Source organism: Poecile atricapillus, chromosome 2 (genome assembly GCF_030490865.1).
Source record: "Poecile atricapillus isolate bPoeAtr1 chromosome 2, bPoeAtr1.hap1, whole genome shotgun sequence".
Taxonomy (NCBI): Eukaryota; Metazoa; Chordata; class Aves; order Passeriformes; family Paridae; genus Poecile; species Poecile atricapillus.
Window position 1 is genome coordinate 91789431 of NC_081250.1, and position 24189 is coordinate 91813619.

Below are 24189 nucleotides of genomic sequence, written 5' to 3' on the forward strand. Positions count from 1 at the left end.
GGTAGATTTTCTTAGAAAACAAATCTCTTTAGGAGCTATATTTACTGAATTAAAGTCTGAGAGTTTTTTCAGTTGATATTAGTGGGATCAAGAATGTTGTTTTTAATTACTAAAGCACTAATTATTGCTTAAGTAAAATAGATCAGAATACAGCACTTAGAATTTCAGAGCCGACTAATACAGTTCTGTCACAAAGAAGCTAATGTTCTGTTCTGTGAAGAGGCTCTTCATTTACTCACAAAGACACTGCAATTGGCAAAATTTACTTGAACACAATATTTTTATATTCTGGTGCTTGTTTCAGATACAGTTTTTTACTACAAAATTGAATTCAAATGGCCTCATAATAACTGATGAATTTCTGACTGCTACTTTGTATCCAGGAAAGACTGAGAAAAAAGAAAATAAAAATATATTGTAATTTTTTTTTTCTGCTGCATTGGTTTAATATTTCTTCTTCTTATTCAGTTCAGAGTTACTATTTTCTTTTATAGGTCTCCAACCATGGCAGGTGGATTATTTTCTGTGAGCAAGAAATATTTTGATTATCTTGGTTCCTATGACACAGGAATGGAAGTCTGGGGAGGAGAAAACCTTGAATTCTCATTTAGGGTAGGTGGCTTAATTGAAAGTTTCTTTTCCTCAGAATACAACAAGTTTCTATTTCTTTCTTCATGCCCTTTCATTTAATGAGGTAGCTGTAATGTAAGCAAGTGCTAAGAAGGGAATATTTTGGAAGGTACTTATATTTTTATATATATATCTTGTTCTTGCACTTCAGGATAGCTGTATTTCTCTTTCAAATAGCCACTTTAAAGCAATTTTTAAAAACATGTCTTTAAGCTCTGGTATAAAATGTTAAAAGGAATGTGATAACTAGTGGGTGAAGGTTACGTCCTGCTGCTTGAAGGAGGTCATTGGGAAGAAGATTTGTAGTGCTTTAATGTGACTCAGAGTTCTTGCTGTGGTTGATGGAGTGAACAGCTCCCAGTGGGAAAGGAGAAGGAGAATTAGCCCCTGTAGTAATTTTAAGGCTTTATTCTGTTTCACCTGAGAAAAAGTTTGTACATAAAGGTTATAAAAGGTGGAAGATCTACAGTAACTGTAGGGTTGTACCCCACAGGAGGCGTGACCAAGTGCTCAGATGTGAGTCAGCTGTAATGAAAAGGGTTTGCAGCAGGAAAGTCAGGAGGCACAGGACAGTCCAGGCTGATCAGCAGAACAGTATTCTCCCCTGCTTACAGTTACCAGTGCTGAGGCTGACCCCCACTGAGCACTGGCTTATGGTTTACCCCAAATCACACTTAGCTCATTGAAGCCATCCAGTGGTGATATAAGGGGTATGCTTTAGGGCTCATTTTGGCTTTCAGAGAGTTCACAATTTACTATCCTGGATTACCCTTGTCTGTTCTGCCCATCATCCGTTCTTTTTGATGGTCATGTTTGCATTTCTGTGAGTCATTGGCTTGTTGTACAGGAGGGTTTTTCGTTTTTTTACCAGGTGACAACAGATTTCAAGGCTCAATAGCATTTTAATGTTACAAAACCAGTTTCTTGAGAGAGGCATCAGCAGACTGTCTCTCTGGATGTCTGTGTGTTAACCAGAGAAGCATGGAGTCTGCCTGGCTGCTGTTCTGATCTCCTGCTGCCTGCAGTACAGAAATTGTAGAAAAAAGGGTATAAAAATAAGAAACAAAAATTATTAGGAAAGATAACGAGCACAAGCCTGGAGCTGATATGGTTTCTCTATAGAGGGAGATTTCTCAGCTGGAAATGCTGTTTGATCTGAGTTCATGACCACCTGATTTTTCACTTAGGGATCAGTTTCCGGCACATAAGCCCAAGCACAACCAACTCAGTAGTCTCGGTCTAGTTCATCAGGCCTCCACCTGAATTGCAAAGCAATTGACCCACCTCCATCAGCCCTGTGACCCTCTGAAGCTGGAGTCTCTGGTTCTGGTGTATCCAGAACTTCAGCTCCTTGAAGGAAACTTCTAATATGGCACACTTGTCATGCAGCTCTTGGCTTTCTGATCTTTGTGTCTTGCTTTTGGGGAGAGAGACCAAGGCTTGCAGACACCTGACCCCCTCCTTTTGACTCAGAGTGCCTCAGTACCAGCTGCTGCTTTAGACCCAACCTTCCAGTGCCATTGACCTCTATGAAGCTCTGGCAGCCAGTCTCATTTTTTATGTCACTGGCTCTGTGTGGTGCAGCAGTGTGTTTGACCATTGCCTTTACTCTTTCAGCATGCAGGACTGCTTCCTCTGTCCCATGAGGAGACCACATCAGGGGTGGCCTAGCACACAGGAGAAGCACAAAGGGAGCAACAGGAGTCCCCAGGAGAGAGTGCACAAGCACTCCACAAGGGGCTAAGCCAGCATGTAGGTGCTGGTGTATCAAGCCACTCCTGGGACAAATGATTTAACAGGACAGGCTGTGCAATGGCCAACAAATATGCCTGGCCATGCCAATTTTCCTAGTGCAGATTGCCAGTAGCATCTGGGCATTTGTGCACAACATGCTTTGCTCTGTTTGATTTGGAGCCCTTGTACTTGTGCTCTGTGTGGTGAGGATTTTTGTGGAGAAGAGCAGAGTGCTACAATGTTGTTTAATTGTATTCTTTTGGCTGTCTGCAGTGTTCCAAGAGGTCGGAAGGGATAAATCATTGTTAGTGTTGTTCTTGTGTTTCCTAGATCTGTCAGACCTGAAAATTAGGAGCAGAAATACTCAAAACCGCTGTAAATTAATTTATTATTGTTCTTGTCTCTGAAAACACCACTCTCTCCCAATGACATGAAAAGACTTGTCCTCAAGCCTCCTCTTTCTTGCACTTCGATTATTCTGAGCTGAAGAAATTCTCTGTGGTTTTGAGAAGTGCAACAAGGACAAAGCTTTTGCTAAAAGCATGGTGACTAAGAGAGATGGAGGATACGTGCTGAATGCAGAATCGAGTCAATGTACCTTGATTTTGGATTGCTTAATGCTATTTGGCTGGATAAAATTTCACTTCATGGGCATAATGGGCATTGAAATCCCTCTTTCTGAGGGATTCAAAACATGCTCTTTTATCTTCTCCTTCTTGTACTTAGAGTAAAGGGAATCTCATTGGAGCTTCTATCCCCTCTCTGCTCTTGGTCCTGCAAGTGGCACTGCAACCTAAGTTTGTTTCTGGACCAAGGCTTAATATGTCTGTGGTCTGTCCTTCCGCCTACCATGTGCAAAAAAGCCTTTCATCTCAGAAATGTTACTGCCCACGAGCCTGGATGATATGCCTCAGAACACTTGGGGTCTTCTCTTTTCCAGTATTTTTGTATTCTTTCTTTTTGCCTGGCTCTGGAACTCTGTCTTGCATTGAGAGCAGCCAGGGTGGGTCAATGTGTCTGGGGTGCCTCTCCACCCACCCAGCTTCCAGCAGATTGTGCTTGAGCACCACACCGGGGGCTTGGCCACAAGTCATCAAGAAAAAATTGTAGCAGAGACAAAGCAGCAGAAATGTATTCCCCTTTTTTTAGGATGTAGCATTCTTTTTATTTTTTTTTTTTATTATTTCTTCCTGATAGTCTTAAAATGTTAGAATGAGCTGGTAGAGCTTTCATTCTTTAGCATTCATTGACCCAGCACAAGGTCAGTTGTCCAGAGACCGTGGCAGGGACAGTGATCCCAAGTGAGATTCTGAACATTGTCTATAGGTTTTCATAATGCCACCATCTGTCTCTGGAAACAAATGAAAATATGCCAATAGTCTGCATGCATCAAGATGAAAGTGAAAGTAAAAAGAGGAATGTCACCTTGTTTTCCTGTTGAAGTGAAGGAAAAATATGTGCTTTTATAATGAGAGCTGTGAGTTATCCAGACCTAGTAACTGATCTGCATGTACGTGAGCTTGCAAAATATGCTTGAAACCTTATGTGCTTTTCTGTTACAGAAGGTTGAATTAGTTTTATGGAGAATCTTCTGCAGAGCCACTTATTTAGCATTTAGTAATCAACTTTGGTTTCTCTATTAAATTCCTCGCTTTATTTTATGGCTGTTTATTTGTACCTGATTTTATATAGAGGTCATAATTTTTTCCATTAAAATGAAAGTGAGTAAACCTTCTTAGGAATTGTTTAGCTGAAGTATATTCAATTTTCTTTTGCAATAGGAAGACAAGATAATTTTTGTACTGTTTTTATGACATACTTAGAATTTAATGAGCATTGCTTAGCAACCTACAGTTATTTTTTAGAGAGCTTTAATTATTAAAAATTCAGCTGTTATGGAATTCTCTTTTTGTCATCAATTTAACAGAGGTATGGTCAGTTTGTTTCATTTCTTTGAAATCAGACTTTATCATGGAAGACCTGAAAGCATGTGCTTCCTTCTTAACATTTCTTTATCATCTGCTCCTAATAACTTATTTAAAACTAGATCTAAACAATAAAGATTAATTAAAAAGTCTTTTATGGACTACAACATTGGAAATTGTTAAAATAATAAACTTACGGCTCTTAATATTTGCTGACAGATCTTGAATGGTAAATTGCAGCTTTAAAAATAATCTTGAATGTAGAAATAATAATTATGAAAAATATTGTTTTGAAATAAATCTCAAAAAAGGCAGTTGTAAAATGAAAGTAGGTAATTTGTTTCACAGCAGCTTTCAAATTGGCAGTAGAGTAACTTACCTAAGAAAATTTTCAAATTGTTCAAAATCAGCACAGAATTCTAGATTTCTTGTATAATTCCTTTAATCATCTTTGTCCAAATGACAAATATACTGCTTCCCTGAAAAACAGCAAAAAAGAAGAGAGAAACCTCACCTGAAAAACAGGAAATGAAGATTTTAAACCCAGGAAGTAACAATTATCCAGTACTCCCTACAGTTGAATAATGAATTACCTATATAAGTAAGGCAACTCTCTGTTTTAAAACATATGTATTAGAGTGCTTATATTTTGGTAATTAATCACAGTATTGTGCCATGCATAAAATTCCATGTTGTTATCCAAAACCAAATCAATGGAGATGATACTCATTGATTTCCAAATGAAGAAATTTGAGAGAAATTCTAAGTAACTTAAAAAAAACCCCTAAAAGTTAGCAGTCTAAAATCAACTCCTATCTTGTGTGAGATGAAAACCTTTAGCTTTTTAGATCCTTAAAACTCCAAGAGAGAGAGGTGGGAAAAGTCTCACCACTGATCTTTTGACACTGTTAGCAGCAGAGCTTTTGTTTGCTACCTCCTATCTTTCACTTCTGCTGTGTTCACTTGAATAACATGTCATTAAAAATGTATGTCTTATAAAAGAAGGTTGTCAGGGAGCAAACCTCTACCCCTTAAGCCTATCCCAGCTAATTTCCTTTGTCTTCCATTTACAAAGGAATGATGAGCTGCCACTTATGCATGGTTGAATACATGAGGAGAATTCTAAATCTTTTATGGAAAGTCTATGAGAGTCATTGGTGACAGCCTCAAGTTAGTTCAAGCAGAGCAACATATCCTGCCTTCCTCCCATATGACTAAATTTCAGAAGCCTTGTTTCAGGCACCCTTCAGAAACAGGGCATCTGCCGTGTTGTGGTCACACACAATCTTGAATAGGAAATACCTAGCTGTGCTTTCCTTTCACATAATCAAACTTGAGATCAGAATGGGTGATGGGAAAGTGGCTGTGTAGATGAACTGCCAAAGGTTCTTGGTTTCCAGAGGAGAAGAATGTAATTACAAGAACGTGTACAGAGTGCTGAGGCTAATGGATGCTTCCTGATGGTTGTTTCTGGGCTTTAAATCATGGGCTTTACATTTCCCAACCTGGGGAGCCAGAGAGGCAGGAGCCATGAGCATAGGTGCAGAGTGATGGTTTGTAGGGTTCTGCCAGTCCCACATCCAGGTCCAAGTACTTCCTTGGCATCAAGCAGGAATATTGGTTTAGATAAGGGAGGTTATTTCATTGTCATTGGGTGGACCACCATAAATCATAGAAGTACTTTGCTTTTTATTTTTGTGTGTTGGGTCTGGGGTACCTTTCTCAGTTTTCCAATGGAAAAGGTTAGTGGGATTTTATCACCAGGCACCTATGCCTCCCTTCTAGATTGGTGAATGTACAAATGGGAATACAACTGACTGTTCTTTGATGATATAACAAGCTTACCCATTTTGGCAAGTCAGCTTTACAATAGAATATATAGATTATATATAAATCTATAGATTTCTGGTAAGTATTAGTTATTAGCTACTGGTTTCTTTCAAAATTGTTATTTACATGGTTAATTTGGAAAATAAACATGCTTCTTATTTCTTTTTCTATTTTTTAACAATGCCTGCCTAACTTATATGGTAGATCACATCTTATCATGAGAAAATAAAACTAAGAAAGGAATATTGCTCTCCAGATAAAACTAGAAATGTGGTAATCTCCTTGTGAACTCAGAGGAAATTACTGAGACCAACAAGGATGTGATTTTATCCAGTTCAATCATCAAATAGACACAAAATTATTGTATGTGCTACTTGTAGTATGGTGTAATATTCTTGAGACGGTGTTATTCTTGCATCTTATTGTAATTCTTATGTCTTGTTTTTACTATATTCTTGAGCTTGCGAAAGACTCAAATTAATGATACACACAATGTCAATTCTTTGCTCAGATATGGCAGTGTGGAGGAAGTCTTGAGATCCATCCTTGCTCCCATGTAGGTCACGTTTTCCCCAAACAAGCTCCGTACTCACGGTCCAAAGCTCTGGCAAACAGCGTGCGTGCAGCTGAAGTGTGGATGGATGAATATAAACAACTTTATTACCACCGAAACCCACATGCTCGCCTGGTGAGTTCAACTCCATTGCTCCTGGAATTTCAGTAGAATTTGTTTCCAACCTACTAACTGTTGACTAAGTTAATATTTAACATGAAGTGCTTTTTATGTTCATTTCTTACTCCTTATAAAAGTTATTTCCCGGGCATAGAATAAATGTAAAATTTTTGATTCCTTGGAAAGAATTAAAAATTCCTTAAGAGTATGAGGTGGCCCAATCTATGTCAATATTAAATGAATAAATGAAAAAATACTGTGAAGTGGACTCATCAAAGCAAGGAGGAGTTGTTTAGCCTAAAATGTGCATTTCTGTGAAATGGCTGATAGATATAGGACTCTCAATAAGAATTACACAATTAATGAATGCAAATCAACCAGTTTCAGTGGACAGTAGACCTTCAGGTGGACAGCATGGTAATAATATTTAGCAAAATGACCTGTCTTGTGATAATTGTAAAACTTTGGACTGATGTAAAACAAAATAGATATTTCTGTTTGATTTGCTGCTGCACCATATTTAGTTAAAAAAAATAAAACAAACTGAAACCAAAATCAATGTTGAAAAGATTAAATTAATTAAAATCAGTCATGGGAACTCAGATGAAAATGTTCCTAATAAAATGTTTCAAGTATCAGTTCTGTTGGTTTTGGAGGTTCTTTTAAGTTAATGTTTTTATTTTCCTTGAAATTAAAATACAAGTTCATTGGTTGCAGAATTTTTCAGGAGATTATTACTGTGAAAATGGAATATGTCAAAACAGTAAAGCAGTTTGGAAATTCATAACTTGGATGTATTTATCGTAAGGGGCCTCAAGGCTGGAAAACAGTAACACTGAAATGTCTTTGCAGTGTCTAGAAATGAATCAAATGAACCTCTGTCACAAGGTCCAAAATTCAGGCCCCAAAGAAATCATTGTCTGCTGTTCCTTGTTTCTGGATGTGCCTGATCTCCCCAGCATGATCTTTTTGCATACAGACTTTTCTAAACGCTGCCTTTCTGGTTTTGTGCCTGGCATGGGCTGCTGAGCATCCACCTCTGGCTGCCTGAATCAGACCTGAGGGACCGGTGTGGGGCACAGGGAGCCCCCCACTCATTTGAGTGGCCGACCCCAATAGACACAGCAGGGGAAAACTGCTCTTGAAAACATTAGCCTTTTAAAAGATACACTGGAGGATGCTGGAGAAGATGGATTTGGTTAGCTTTCATCTTGTGTTTGTTTGAATGAAATTGGGTAATTAGATTATTATAGTCCACACATTTGTAATAATTGGTTTACTTTAACATCATAAAAGCCATTTAGGTTTTATTATCGTAGTCTGACTTGGAGAGAAATACGGGATTCGCCCATAGGCAACGCCAGGCTGATTTCAGCTTGTCATACACAAAAAGAGCAATAAACACTGACAATTTTTCTTGTAAAGTGCTGGGCATCCTATGTCAGTAACAACAGAGCTTTAACTTTAAAGGGTATTTGTGTGTTGTACTGGAAGTACATGTACTGGAAGTTTCATGCATTGGCTTATTGTAACACAGTGGACATAATGCTGAAACTCATGCTGGTTATTTTTCCCCGTATCAAAGTTGCTGCTGATGAACTTTGGTTTCCATGATACTCTGTGCACCACTTGTTGCAGCAGTTGAGTTCAGACCTTTTTACTTCATCAAACCCAAATATTCAGTTCCGTAGGAAATAACAGGAAAATGATTGATGCTATAGCTGCAAAAATTGGTTCCATGAAGCTTCACTTCAAGATTAATGTTCAGACCTCAGAGCTAATATGTCACGCTGTTTGTTTATTCAAAGAGGCATCTCTGCCTCTGCTTTACATCTGCTTTGTGTTTTCAGTGGTATTTCCATAGCTTTGAGAAATGCAAATACATTTGTGGTTTGATGAAAGAGTGCATCAAGTGACCTGTAAAAATCTGGGGGCTGCAAACTATCTCATGCCAGACTATCTGAAGTTCCTCGTCGATATAAAGATAGGATTTTGAAGACAGACATAAAAAGACATGAACTCTGCTCCAATCCATAGACAGGGAAAAGTCTGCAATGAAATATTTTCTCTGGAGGTTTAAGATTTCATACTCCCCACCCCCCAAAATGATGGCGTTCAAAGGATGCATTAGCAGATTTTACAAATTTCATCACTTAAGTGTAAAACTGTACAGGTAATTTGCAAATGGATAGTGGTATAATTTAAAATCCTCAAGATTTATTCACTGTTTTGGAGCTTTTCAATTATCTATCTAGAGGAAGTTTTATTTTCCAATACGTCTTCTCGGTCTCCAGCAATATATATTCAAGGGCTTCCTCCCTTGCAGATTCAGGGAGTTTTCTCAGACAAACTGTCTTCTAGAATATTTTAAAGTTTCACATGCACAGTTCCAATTCTTTTTTGTCAACATTTAACAAATGTAAGGATAATGAAATCAAATCCAGCACCCAAACATGGTGATTTTTCCTGGCTAGAAGTCCTACTCATCACTGTAGCATACGGTTCCTAATAATGTATACAGATAATTTAGAAGAGAGCATCTGTTCTGGATTTTTTTGAATATCTTTTTTTCTTCTTTCTTTTCTTCTTTTTCTATCTTTGTTTTTATTTTTTTTTCCTTTTTTTCCCACCCAGGAACCATATGGAGATGTGACAGAAAGGAGACTTCTACGAGAGAAGCTGAAATGTAAGGACTTCAAATGGTTTTTGGAGAACGTGTATCCAGAACTTCACGTACCTGAGGACAGACCAGGCTTCTTTGGAATGGTACGTGACTGCTGAGAAGGGGGCCTACTTGTAGTTCTCTGAGCTCTCCTACCAAGTCAATGTGAAGGTGTTTTTGTGCTTAAATCAGTTTGGGATTTTGGTAGAATTCAGTTAAAATTGTTAGGCTTTAAAATGTGGTTTCTATCAGAATCTTTATTTAAGGGAATGCTGTTTGTTAAGGAGTTCTGTGACACAGTAGGAGAACAGGTAATGTTGCTGTAAATTACTCCTTCTAAGTGATATCTAGGGATTGTTAAAGGCAGCAAAGGATGAGCTTTTTATTTCTTGAAACATTGCATAACAGAAAAAAAAGAACAGTAAATTGTTTTATTTTACTTGTTGAATTGAAAAGAAAAAGAGTGTGCTTTGAAAAATATGTTTGTACATTTTATCTGATGAAAACTATGATGCTCTGGTGATGGTAAATAGAGCTGGTCCTAAGTGCTTCCAGATCATAGGGGATTCTGTGTATTAAACTAACATGTTAATTTTTAATCTGGAGGTAATTTTAGACCAGCAAGGACACAGACAATGGGTTCAGTATCAGAATCCTCTTCTCTTTTAAGACTTGTCAGCTCTTTATGCTTTTTGCAGCTTACAAATAAATATAAACTATAGCTCCGTGTGTATCACATTACAGTAATCTTATCTGGAAGGGATGAAGGCAGAGATGAGGCAGCAAATACCTGTTTCCTCTGAAAGATCACCAGATACCTGCTGCATGTTAGGAACACAAAACTGCACCTTTCCACCAGGCAAAGATACATCGAATACCTTCCTGATTACCAAATGCCACATTGACTTAAAAGTACTTTTGCTGGTAACTCGATCGCTCTGCAGATCCAGCTAAGCTGCATTCCCATGCTGCTGCATCACATCCAGCCCTTGTCTTGCTGCCATCTGCCCTTCAGTTACTCAGCCTCTGCTGAATCTCCTTCAGGAAAAGGAAAAAAAATCTGATCTCTGTGGACATACAAAGCATTCAGGAACCAAGTCTCCCCACAGTCTGCCTTAATAGCTTCATAACTTGTTGAATGAAAAAGATCCTAATGTGGAAATGCTGTGGTTTCCCCTGGGGACCTGTGGGAGTTTCCACAGGGAGGGCAGCAGTTGTCAGAAAAGCCCTTGGGAGCTTCTGGGAGAATTGCCACCCTCCTCCATTTGTCTTGGAGCTTGCGGGAGAGTTGCTATCTCTGTGTGATCACTGGTGTGAAAGGTATTATCCAGTCCCTTGAACAAACCCCAGTACAACGTTGGTTCAGTTTTTGCTCTTTTGTGCTGGATTGCTATTGACAAGGTCTGAGACAGTTGAAGCAGTAAGGTATTATAAGACTTACCTTCTTGGAGCATTTCAGGAGTTTTATCCTTCCTTCCACCTCCATCCTGCTCCCTCCCAAAGAAAGGGTTAGACTGGTGCCAGTGATACAGCCTCAGCCTCCCAGGGAAGAAAAGGGATTTGTGCAGCTTCTTTTATAATTTAATTGTCATCTTCAGGCAAGGGGTTGACAGTACCTAGAAATAATAACTCTTGTTCAGAGCTGATTGAGGTATCTAGAGTGTAATTTAGGTGTGCTCTATATATTTCTCTTAAAACAATTCATAAATGCTGTCATCTAGTTGTGAGCATAATGAGAATGCACCATTTTTTGGGGGGAGGAAGAATTTAAAATGTGATGGAAATATGGTTGTACTCTGAGAAACTGAGAGTGCAGAAACGACACCTACTGATTCAGCTGATTTGTGGATGTTGAGTCCCATCTGCTAGCTTCAATGAATCACTGATGGTGTTCTTTACTCCCGCCTTAGCTGTGTAGTGCTTTTCTGGTTCATAAAAACACTGTGTTTAAAAGTGTCAGCTTTGATAACAGCTCAACTTAGTGTGAGGCTATTTAATTGTTCAAAGAGAATACAAGGGAATATGGAGATTTTTACCTCCATTAAAAATCTTTTTACTTTTGAACCAAAGTTGAAAATATTTCTAAGATTACCCATAAGTCATCTATGCATTATTCAAATGGATTCAAGAATTACTGGCCAGCATTCAGTGCTGTGCATAGACAAGCAGCTTCTTATGCTACATATTTTTTCTTGATACATAGATAAAAATATCCATGCTATGCTTGGTTGTCTAAAAAGTTACCTGCCTAAAACTTTACTTAAACATACTGAATTATAAACCTTTTTGCCTATGATTGCATTCCTGCAAACTGCCTGATACCTATAAATTAGATAAGTATCTTCTTGCTTCTCCTTGGTCTTCATGCAGCTTTGGAATATTTTGGGACATGAGCCTACTGACTTGAATAGTTTCTTTGGGTGGCAGGAGGAAATAAAGATGGTAGACACTCAGCGGGTTAAAATAATAAAATGTCAGCAGTTCTGGAAAGGCTGATAACACCTTTTAGGCTCTTGTGTAGCACACTGATGTATTTTTTTCTGACATAGCATCTGATTTGGCCATCCTTGAGCATGCATTTACTGGCGGAGTATGTATCAGTAAGTAGGTGTGAAATTGCAGCAAGACTTGAGCCCCAGCTCTGCACAGATTGCCCATGAGACAGCAGAGACTTGGTCAGTTTACCAATCCCAACTAGCCTGGAAAGGGATGGTGTGGGTGTCTGTAGGAAGAGCTTTGTGCCAGCTGGTGTTCAGTATTAGTGTGGTGACACCGCTGCATTGTGCAGCTGGATGAAGAATGGGCAGCTCTGTGATTTTTCATGTTACCTGAGACTGTGGAAAGGCACAGCTGCAAAGGGAATGGTCAGGGCTCTTCTCTCTTTTAAGGTGTGTGTTACATATGGCTGGCATCTATCCATGCATATCCAGTGATAAAGATAATGGTCAGTCAGTGAATTTGGCTTTACATTTGACATCAAGATTGCTTTTAAAAAACAGTGGTGACACAAAAATAAGGATTTCACTCTAATTTTCTGTATATTTGATCACCTGGCAGTGAGACTATACTATGTTCTGACATAAGTTTTTTTCTGTTCTCAGTTTGTAGCTGAGATTTCTTTCAGCTGAATGTAAAGCAGCCAAGCTGATAGATGTCTTGTGTTGTGACTTTCTATCTGGTCTCTCTCTCTGCCTTGTATCTGTAAAGGCATCTGTCACTGACTGAACCAGTTGGAAAATCATAAACTTGAATTTTTCTTTTGACAGCTTCCTTCCCCATTTTCCTCCAAGACCATCTCATCTTCATTTCCAGGCACTCAGTCATAATTTTCTTTTAATTTAGACTAGATATAATCTTAAAAAAATTTGGAAGGAAGATTTTAAACTTTGCCTTTAAAACTGAGAAGAATTTTGTTTTGCTGAAACACGAAAGAGACCATTATTTAAATTATCTAAAAAACAGGTGATATATATGGACAGGCTTGCACAGAAGAAGAGAGCTATGTGGTTTAAATTACTTAATCAAAGATATTATTGCATGACCAGCGCTCCAAGTTCTCAGTGGTATCAGAGTCCATTCTCTGGGGTATACCTCTAAAACTGCATTATAATCCAATTTGTAGAGCTGCCACTTGAGGTTGAATTGGTAGCCAAGATTAGGACTGACTAGACCTGGAGACCTTATGCCCATCACAGGAAAATATGCACCACTTGGTTGGCTGTACAGCCTCTGAAAGCTAAGGAGAGGCTTTTTAAAAGGAAGTGGGAGAAATTCAAGTGCTTGGTAGTGAACACACCATTGCTTGAACCACATGCTTATATGTCTTTGAGCTTCCCAGGGAGATCTGGACTTGCTGGGGTGACCCAACTGGTCTGACAGCATTGTGTCACCTTCCTTCAGAGGATTTTAATCATCAGTATTGTATGCCCTTTTCAGCATTGCCCTTAAGAAGTTAGCAGGTGATATGAAAATAGCATTGACTCAGGAATCATTCCCTGTGACTGCTTGGATTACCTTTGAGGTAGCAGCTGATGTTTGATTGGTACCAGTAAAGCTGTTTGGCTTGCTGCAAATTCATATCTTACTGCGTCCCACACAGGACACATTTGTCCATACCACTAATAGATCAGCACCACTGCCACTGGCAGAATAAAGAGGATTCTGATCTATTTTGTGGTTGTAGAGAAAGGTTGGCAGTGCTCCATTGGCCGTACTTATAAACTAATGTCATGAAGTTTTAATGTTAAAAATCTGTTGTTGATGGTTCATTTACAATGGACTTTATCTTAAAAAAATACAAGCCTAAACTAAGAATTATGCATAGAATGCCATCTGTATTATGTAGTTATATGCAAGTGTCCAGATATTAGGAAACAATAGATTTAAATATCTCCTAGTAGTAAGGGTTAAGGTCTATGGTGAATGTCTCTGTAGCTGGAGTTTATTACCTATCTCAGCCTCCAAACAGTGGTAATTAAATGGCATGTAGAGTGACACCAGCAGTGTTTCAGTAAGAGGCAAATGCTTTAAAAAAACACAGCCAATAGTCCTGCATGGGTACATTGTTTTAGATCGGAACAGCATGTTTCAGTGGCAAGGTGATCAATACTTTTTTTGCTTCTGTTTCTCTAATGCAGCATTCTGCAAAAGAACTAAGGTAAGTCACAGAGAAAATTTTGTTCTTATTGCATGACTTGTTTATGGTGGATGTGGGAATAAACATAGCTTCAGAAATGAGTGTATGATCACTGTTTTGATAGAGCTCTTGCACATAAAAGAAACTTAAACTGTATTTTCTCATTTAACAAGAGAAAAATATTTCACAAACTTTCTTATACTTTTTTTCTGCCTTGGAACAGAGGGCAGGTTTGTGGTTTTATGGTTTTTTGGGTTTTTTTTAATAAAAGGTGCTGCAGTCAGATTTTCAAAATTTTCTGTGTCATTTCAGATCAGGTAATTTAAAAGCTTAGAATATACTATTCCTACTAATTAGGTCTTGAATACCTATTGGGCTTCCTGATGAAGTGTGGGCATATCTACCAATATCTAACAAAACAAAAGAACCAGGTGAACCATAAGGACTATGTATTTGTAGGAAGATGTCTGCATGTATCACAAGCATTTATGCATGAAAAAGGAGAGAACGTACATGGTAACATCCTGGAGCACAGCCTCATTTTCCAGCCATCTGAAATGAAGCTTAAGTTTAGTAAGCTTTTACACATCTTTTGTTTTGTGTATTTGGGCATTGAGTAACATACATCAGAGAGTTACTGTAGTTCTGGTGGTGTAGGGCATTTTTGAATGGATTATTTAAAATTTCCCAAAAGGGAGCTCACTTTCGAGCATGTGCCAGGGGCTGGTGGCAAAGAGCACTAGTGAAGTCATTGGGTTGCCTGGAAGGGCACCATGGAAAAGGGTTTTGCTTCCCTTGGAGCCAGTAGACAGTCAGGGAGAGTCATATGTTATTAAACATACAAATGGGAAACCCTCTGGTCCTGAAGACAGCTGCTGACAACTGTAGAGATAAAATTACCATTTTAAGTGATTATGATTTTTAAGTTGGTATTTCCTGATGTAGAATGTAGAAACATGAGAAGCTTATTGTTTGGTTTATGTAGTTCCATGGTAGTGTTAAAAATAATCTGTGTAAGACGCTTCTCTTTCCTGTTTTTTTAAGTGTAACTCTTGCCTCCCATTAGGAAGGTAAGCAAAATGTTTTCTTTTGACTGTTCAAGGAGGGTTGCAGTAGACTCATGTGGGAGCGAGCACAAAGCAGTGGAAAGAAGATGTTGGGTTGCACTAAAAGTATAAGTTGGCAAAGCAAACATATATAGAACACAAGTGTTTAATTTTCCAACTTGTGTGGTTTGCTCCGTGGGTTTAGGCCCTGTTGGGTTTGTCTTGTTTGCTTAGTTTTAGCTGCCTGCAATCCCTGTGTGTCCGCTCATTTTCCACATTAAGAACTCGGGATACGATTATCATGGCTAGGGAAGAGCAGTGAAATTACACCTTGCTGAACTAACTCTTCTGAGATTTACTCTGCTTTATTCTTTTTGTCTGTGATATAATTACACTCAGTAACAGGGGCATTCAGCTTCTTGTTTACAGAACCTATTCTGTTCTGTGTAATTTCAAATTTGGTTATGTGGCTAATACCAGGAATCAGTGGTTGTTATGTGATTGTGTAACTTATTTTCAGTTACTTTTTCCTCCTGAATACTTAAATGCAAATCCTTGTTAACTAGCCTCTTGTTTTTAAAATTAGCTAACATAATATTTTAAAATCTAATCTAAAAGTTATGCACCTCTCCTGTCAGAGCTCAGCAAAGTGAGTAAAGAACATTTAATATCACACCTAGTGCCTCCAAAGATATATATTGCCCACTTTCAAGATTTCTGATACTAAAATCTGTCTTCTTGTTCTGCCTCAAGAGGGTACTGGAGTCCTTTTGAGAACAAATCCTCCTAATGTTTCCCATTTGACAAACTGAGAAAAGTATGTAATCATCTTTTCATAAAAAAATTGAACAAGTAGATCCTGAGGGAAAAAGACATGGCAGACTCTTTTGTTCTGCATGAGTTGCTGGCTTGTTGGGTTTTAACACAGTTTTTCATAGTTTCTACCCACTTCCTTTGCAAATACATTGGAACACAGTGTCATTCCTTGGGGAAGCCATTGTGTCTGGCTGCTTCAGTCCTCAAAGCCAAGACGGTGCAGTTTTATTTCAAATTAGTCAGAGATGTTACCATTGCGTCCCTTTGATCTATTCCAGTTGATTTGCACCAGCTTTGGGATGGATCTCAGAGCCCGGCAAGATGGGTGTAGAGTGACTACAGGATATCTTCTTTACTTCAGACTGATGTTTTAAATATTCTTTTGTTTTGATTAGCTGAAGAATAGAGGAATGGAAAACTTCTGCTTTGATTATAACCCTACGAATGAACATCAAGTAACTGGACAGAGGGTCATACTCTACCCATGCCATGGCATGGGACAAAATCAGGTAAGAATAATGTTTTATTTTCATTTTGACTGGCACTTATGTTTATAATAGAGGGAAGTATGGTAAAGTTATTGGAATAGGGCTGAGAATGTTTTGCCACAGTCAGGTCATCTTAGTTCGAGTTTTGATTCTTGCACTAAATGCTTTTTGTTTCGATGTATCTTTAGCTCAGATTTTCTTCATTCTGAGGATGTGTCTACCCAGCCCAGGGAATTTGTGCATACCTTTATTATGCCTTTCCACAGAGCTCGTTAGCAGGGGTTAATAGCAATCAGTGCAGCTATAGTGCTCATAGGCCAGTGTTCACTCATCTCCAAAACCCCTCTGAACTTTTGTCTGTCCATGCCTCTAAAGCCCTTAATAACATTGGAAACCTCACCTAGTTCCACCTGTCTGTCACCATGTCTCTTCCATGCGGTGCTTATCTAACTACCCAAGAGGTTTTGGACCATATTTTCTCCTGTCCTTCTACAGAAATGTCCTCCTGGGCTTGGGCTCCACAGTCCAGGAGAGCAGGGGTTCTCTTTAACACTTTCATTCTTGCTATTTTGTTTTTAACTTCTGAAGCTGAAAATGTTGTTTTCTTTCTCTGTGTTGACTGAAAATGTGTGCAGCAGTGGTTAGTATTATGCCCATAAGCCTCTCTGCATAATGCCATGGTAAAAGTGTTGTGGGGCACCATGTGCCAAGCTAGAATGGCTGTTTTGCATAGTTTTGAGTGACCACTTCCAGAAATTAAGTTTGGTGTTTGATATGGGGCATGTATTTGCCTGTTTATCTAGATTTTTGGCTTCTAACCCAGATTAGAGTAAACACAGTACTTGTGATATGGTCTCATCAGTACTGAGTACCAAAGGTCTTGTGAGACCTCTTGTACATAACCCTGTGACAGCTTGGCTGGCTTGACTGTTTAGGTCCTTTTTAAACAAAAATTAATCCAAACATTCAGTTAGGATTGTTTGGAAGAAGGGAAAAAGGGAAAACAAAGTTTCGAAAGAAACCAGAGATGTGCCAGTTAATCAGTGTATCTTCTATTGTTCTGAAATCTGCTTTAAAATAAACAATATAAAAGCTCAAGGATTGTAAAACAAGTCTGTATTGAGGAGAAAGCTTCTAATAAGAATTGCACTTCACATGAGAAAGGGGAAAGAAAAAGCAATGTACCTCAGATCTTAAAAGGAAATAGATTTGTTGCTAATAGCAAGTTTATTGCCTAAAGTATTATAACTATTATTTAGTATTATTTATTATCTCATGTCTGGTTTATGTCTTAAGTTTTGTAATATTCCTGCCCTTAAGGCCAAGATGCAGGGCAAGGCAGGGGGCAAATCTTGTACCATAAAAGCCAAATGACAGATGAATGTATGCTGAGTATGCTAAGCCCCACCTCACACCTTTTACCCCCTCAGTTCAGATTCATGCCCAAGTTAAGAATACTTCTATAGATCTATGTAGAAGAGAACTCAATAATCAGATAACCCAGTCAAGTCACTTTCTTGTAAGGTACACCGATTGCTTTTGTAGATTAAGAAGCATTTAATGTATAGGATTACATACTAACATGCCAAAGGTATTTATAGATTTATTTTTCCTTCTATTGCAGATTACAGAGAGGAGAGAAAGGGGTTGCATTTTTTTGCATTTCCCTGAGCAAAAAGAGTTAGCTTAAATTTTAGCCCTTTCCCCAAGAAAGAATAAAGACATAGGATAAAAGGTGAAAGCAGAAGTACAATTGAGAGATGAATTGTCATGAGATGACATTTTTACAGTTATCTTTTGTTTAGCTAGCACTAAGAGATTAACTGAATTTACTGCAAGATATCACATCACTGGGTATTAATGCTCTTCCATCTCTGCTGATGGTGCCGTGCATCCATGTACCTGTGGCAGCAGGCGCCAGGCTGGAAGCAGCGACACTCTGGAACTGTGCAAACCGCTCCCTCTGCTGGCATCCAAGCAGGAGGAGGAAGGAGAAATGGAGAAACCACTTGACTGCAATATAAACCAATAAAGGAAAATATGAGATGACTCAAGAGAACTGCAGAGCCTGAGGAGGGAAGGCCAAACACGGGAAATGGGTAAAACAAGATTAGTGAAATGGGCAAAACACATGGGAGGGCTGGCAGGAGCCGGGGAGAAAGGGCCAAGGTGACAAAGGGCAGTAGTAGTTTGGGACAGAGGTTGAGCAACAGGCTATGAGCAGGGCATGTGTCACAGAGGAAAGAATAGGACAGGGAATGAACCAAGCAGAGTCACCAGAGAGCATTTTAGTGCAAAGGGGTAGGGTTACTGAATGTGGGAGCCGAGATACCAGTTGGCAAAGGGGGGTCTGAGTAGGCATGAAAAGTAGTTGCAAGAGAATAAATGGACAGCAGGAAGAGTTGTGGGTGGGGGAACAGAGGAAGGCTGAAATAAAACAAGATGTAGAAACACAAGTGAGATGGGTTGCTGGACTTGCAGCTCCCTTTTCTGGCTCACAAATAGCTGTGAAACCTACCAGCAGAACACTTCTCTCCATTTCTTTCCCATCCCACCACATTCTTGACAGTCATTCTGAACAGGTAGCAGGCTGTTTGTTCCTTGTGGTGTGAATTCCTTAGCAGGTGACACTGTCAGGACCAAAACAGTAAAATCTTCCACATTTACATCCATCACCGTCTGCTGATGAAATTATCGTGGCAAGGTTTGGTCATCCTCCAGTATCAACAACCACAGAGTTTCAGAGATGTTTACTGACAACAGGCAGCCCTTAACTTCTCTTTGGCCCCTTGAAAGGGCATCTGCCATCCTAATCCCAAACTCTTCCTGCCTTTTCTCCTCGAGTTTGTTCTCATCACTCCACTCATTACCTATATAGAGCTTTAGCAACAAACCCTCATTCCAAGTTTTGCTCTAGTTTCCTGTCCCTCACCACAGGCAGGTGTATGTCTATGTAGGGACAGCTACAAAACTCTTCCCTGGAAACAGGTCTCCACTTAGTGACCTCTGAATATCTGGGTGCACTGTGCTGAGAGGAGAGAACTCTGTGCTCTTGGTTATTTATAATGTCCAGCATCTGATCCTGTTTAACATCTCAATGAATAAAACCACTCTCAGAAAACTAAAGTTCCTGGTAATTTGTTGCTGTTCTTCCTTGAGTCCATGGTCTAATTGGGAGTGTTTCCTTTACTCCTTTTGTGTAAGCATAAGAAAACTAACTGGAGGTTTTTAAAGTCATCATGTTCTCTATCACAAGAAGTTGAGGATAACGCTGCAGGGTTAAGAGCTGAGTGTATATGGAAGAGAGGCAGGAAATGCACAAAACTCTGGCTTCTCGTTGCTTGTCCCTCAGGCTGCTTATGTTTTGTGGGAGTGTCTGTTCCACAGATGAGAATGAAAGACTTTGAAATTAAGCACCAGTAAAGTGTTCTTCTGGGTATGGCTGGGAAGCAGTACAGAGGGCACCAATATGTGATGGCAAGAAATCAACCTGCTGTGATAAGAGGATGGGAAAACACTGACTGGCAGTGTTCTGCCCAGAATCCCCTTTTGGAGCTGATAACATTGACATAAATAGCAAGAGGGAAACAGAAGTTAGTAAAGCCTTTGGGTTTTCAGCAGAAAATAATATCAGACCTGGTAACCTCTCTGCTGGTTCTACCCATCACATGCAAACATTTTCCTGCATGCAAAACAACAGTAGCCAGGCACAGAGAAGGATGAGAGTGTTTCAGGGTCCAGTGAGGTAGCCAAAATCTGCTGCTAGTGCCAGTACCAGAGGGACACTGATGCAGCTGAGGCATAATCCTGTAGATTGTCCAGAAGCCAAGGACACTGGGAAAAAGGCTTCATTAAGTTCCCAATATCACTTAAGGGAATCTACTGATTTGCAGAAGGAAAGAAATGCAGTAAGGCTACTAGTTATTGGGCCATAGCGTAGCTTGAAAATGCTTCCTTTCTGCTGACAGAATGCAAGAAAAGAGCACTCAAAAATCTTTTGAGGAGGAAGATATTTATTTCCTATATTACCAGAGCTTGGAAAGGCCCAAAACCTGAAGTATTTCTTCAGTTTGAAGCAGTGTAGGGTAATGAACTGTATTATGTTCATTGGGCAACAAGGCAAGAGTGCCTGGTTGCTGGTACTATAATCCCATTCCTTAAAGTTATCCAGAAATGAACCATTTTACTTGCTCTTCTTCAGAAACTGGTGCAAGTCCTTGAGAGACCATTCAGGAAAGATATCAGTAGTAAGAAGTGCTCTGATCTGCTCCATTTATTCTTGATGCATCTGGTACAGTCAGCAGCTTGCAGGCTTTCACTTATAATACAAATTGCTAAAGAGTTATTATATCTAATAAATCCCCTAACGAGCAAGGCTCTAAATATGGCTTTGTGGAAGTGGCAGCTGTAAAATGTGTCCATCCACACATAACTGAGCAGAACTGAGGCTTTTTCTTGATTCACAAGCCATTGGATTAAAATGCATGTCCCTGTAGCTCACTGTGGTGCCCAAAGCAGTGAGTTTTCCATGTCTTAATCAGGTACTGAACCTGGGAATAAAGCCTAAAGGCCAGGGAATAGCTGCTGCCTATTAGGGTAAATAATAATAACAATAATAGGACCAATATTCACATAATTTTGTTGTTGATGAGGTTTTTTTTTGCATAAAGCAAATGTAAAGGTAGTACAACCTACATTGCAGCAATAGATCTTTGCAATAGGTTTTAAGGGAAAATCATGGTCTCTGTGGTCTTACATCAGCAGGGAGACTTCAAACCTGATGTTGCTTTCTCAAAACACTCATTTCCCTTTGTGGCTTACCACAAATGAATAGTGGCAAACAGGTGAGTTCTGGGGGCAGGGCTTGGTTACTTGAATCATTGCTGGAAAAGAAAAGCCATTGAGGCTCCACAGGGTGATGCAGTGGGCAACATTGGTCAGTGTATGGATGTGACAGCCACCATGACAGAGAAATTCCTGATTTTGACAATAGGAGGATAAAATAGGTTTAGTGAAACAACTATTATCAGTGTAGTCTAGATCAGAACTCTTACACTTGGAAATGGATGACTGCAGATTTTGTAATTGCACAGTACTGTTTATACTGAAACTCCATTTCCAACTCCTCATTCAAGGTTATTAGCCTTGGTGGTTGTTAAGGATGTTTCTGTGGTAAGTTCAAGTATATACATTTCTGAATTGGTACGGGCCCCTTTGAAAAGCTTTACAGTCTCCAGGGGAGAAATAAAATAAAAGAGGGTTCCTTCTCTCCGTCATTGTTTTATTGGTCTCTGCTAATGCAGCTGTATTATGGGTAATAAGCAATTTTCTGATGTTTAAAAAACTCTACTTTATTGAGTATAATCTAAATCAGATCTAAACACACATCCGTGCACTATAGTCATCTAAATTATTTATAAGCTTACTAAATACAAACAACTCTCAAACTCTGCCACTCTTTAATGAAGCCTAAAAGTTGGCAAATGTCCGTGATAAGTATAAAAATTTAAGGAAGTCCTCAACCGTAACTGTTACAGAAGCTAGGAGTTTCAGAGCATGTTCATAACACTTCTGTAGAATATTGTGCAACAATTAAAGATAGTAAATTGTCTTTAAGGAAGTTTTTTTCATGATTAAAAGCAGCTGAAACTGATTTGCTTCAAATAGTATCTTAAAACTTTATAGAATAAAATGTTCATCACCATGCATTCTTAGTATTGGAAATGAACCTGGATCAAGCTGTATTTGAACTATACAGTGAGCAACTCCTTAGTTAAAAGTAATATTACTTAATGTCATCCCAGAAACTGTTTCCTATCCTATTTTTAAGGGAGGCGTAGAATGTGAAAGTCAAATATTACAGTTGAATTTTGGAAATTCTTTAATGATGGAATGCCTGTTTTCCAGGGCTTTTATTCAGCATTTAATGCATTTTAAGTGCTACCAGAGTAAAGCAGTGCTGTGATGAGACTGATTTTCTGTAAAATAATAAGCAGCACAACTTAAGGACCCTTGAATATTTCTGGCAGAATCTCCCTTCACAGCAGCAACTTTTGTTCGTGAACATAATTATAGTCTCTTAGTATATGCTTCTTTATAAATACTCTCTGTGTACATATGAAATGACTGCTGTCCTCTGTTTCTTCTCTTGGGTTTGTAGTTTTTCGAGTACACATCCCATAACGAAATACGTTACAACACACGACAACCGGAAGTCTGCGCAGCAGTCGATTCGGGGACTGACTACTTGACGATGTACTTGTGTCAAGAAAATGCCCACAGTGTTCCTGAAAACCAGAAGTTTATTTTCAGAGAGGTAAGTGCGCCTGCTTGGGTTTGGGTTTAGTTTTTTTGGGAGTGGGTGGAAGGAGAACTGTCGAATTTTTATATTTTTATCTTACTGCATAGACATGGTGCAGGCCACAACACTGGCACAGGTCTCTGGGAGGCATAGGCTACCAGGGCTTTCAATATCTGAACAGAGAAACAGGGTAGCTGGCAAAGAGTATTCCAGTCATAAAGAACAGGAAGATGAGAGGAAGCAAAGCACCCTTGTTGACATCAAGGAGGTTGGGAACATTCTCTCTTGCATGTCACCCCTACTGTCTTCTCCTGAGCCTGAGGTGCTTCACTATGACCCTTACCCAGCCAGTCATATGGCTGGCCTACTTCTGCTCTCTTTTCATTGACTTATTTCCCTGTCTTTATATTACCATATATCCCAAATACTTCACACACCACCATTACTTTGTGCTCTTTCCATCTTTTAAGCAGCTGCCACTACAGGATATTAGAAAAACTTGTGTTTGGTAGTTTTGAATCTGTAAAGAAGCTCCTGGATGCCTAAGAGAAAATAAGCTGGATGAAAAATTATGGCTTTGGTCAGGTTCTGGAGTGTTGTTATTTGGCTAAGGGAAAAGGTCACATAGTATATCAAAATGGTGTATTTACATAATGTGTCTGCATAATGCATCTAATCTCTACAGGCTGCATGGCTGACAAATGTCACACTTCAATACTACCACCAGTGACAGGTAGCAGGGCAAACTCACAAAAAATAAGATGAAAATTACTGTCCATTCCCTAAATCTAGTCCAGACTGAAGCTCACAGTGATACTACTAAATAAAAATGCTTCAAAGGTTGACTTTTAAAATGATGTTTCATTTTTAATGTTGACTTTTAACAAAATTGCTCAAGGTCATATACATTAATTCCTAAGATGACATATATTGAAGGATCTTTAGTCACTTCAAGAAGTAATCGAGAAAACAGAAATTTTCAAACGGTGAAAATGAAAAAAATGGAAAACAGTTATGGAATGCATCTGTTTCCACTGTATTCCTAACCATTAATTTTAGCATCTGAGACTTTAGGAATTACTTTAAATATTCTTTCTCGTGATCATTTTGTGCCTGTGTGTGATTTGAACAAACTGCTCTGCTCCAATTCCTTTTCTGCTGCTGCATTAAATCAAAGCCACCCATGGTCTGCGCCTTTCAAGGCGAGTGATGGGTGAGGTGTCAGCACTACATTTCTTTTGCTTTGTGCCTAGCAGTGTCAGACAGCTGTCCTTATGGATGGAGCGTAATCAAAGATTTGAGCGGCCTTCCCAGCAGCTTGGCAAGAACAGAGTTGTTGCAGACACCAAGTCAAAAATGAGTGAGATGGATAGTGATTAATCCACTCTAAAATTTGAATTATCATGACAGAAGCAGGAAAGTAATTCAGCAGCTGAGTCTGTCAGCAA

General features: G+C 39.0%; 1 protein-coding gene across 1 annotated transcript in view; it reads left to right on the forward strand.

Annotated features, from left to right (window-relative positions):
- Window positions 1–24189, forward strand: part of GALNT12 (polypeptide N-acetylgalactosaminyltransferase 12) — a 49992-nt gene that overhangs the window by 20008 nt on the left and 5795 nt on the right. The window contains exons 5-9 of the mRNA XM_058833480.1: window positions 495–612; window positions 6631–6807; window positions 9427–9558; window positions 16348–16461; window positions 22601–22756. Of these exons, the coding sequence (XP_058689463.1) occupies window positions 495–612; window positions 6631–6807; window positions 9427–9558; window positions 16348–16461; window positions 22601–22756 (697 nt within the window). The remainder of the gene's footprint in view (window positions 1–494; window positions 613–6630; window positions 6808–9426; window positions 9559–16347; window positions 16462–22600; window positions 22757–24189) is intronic.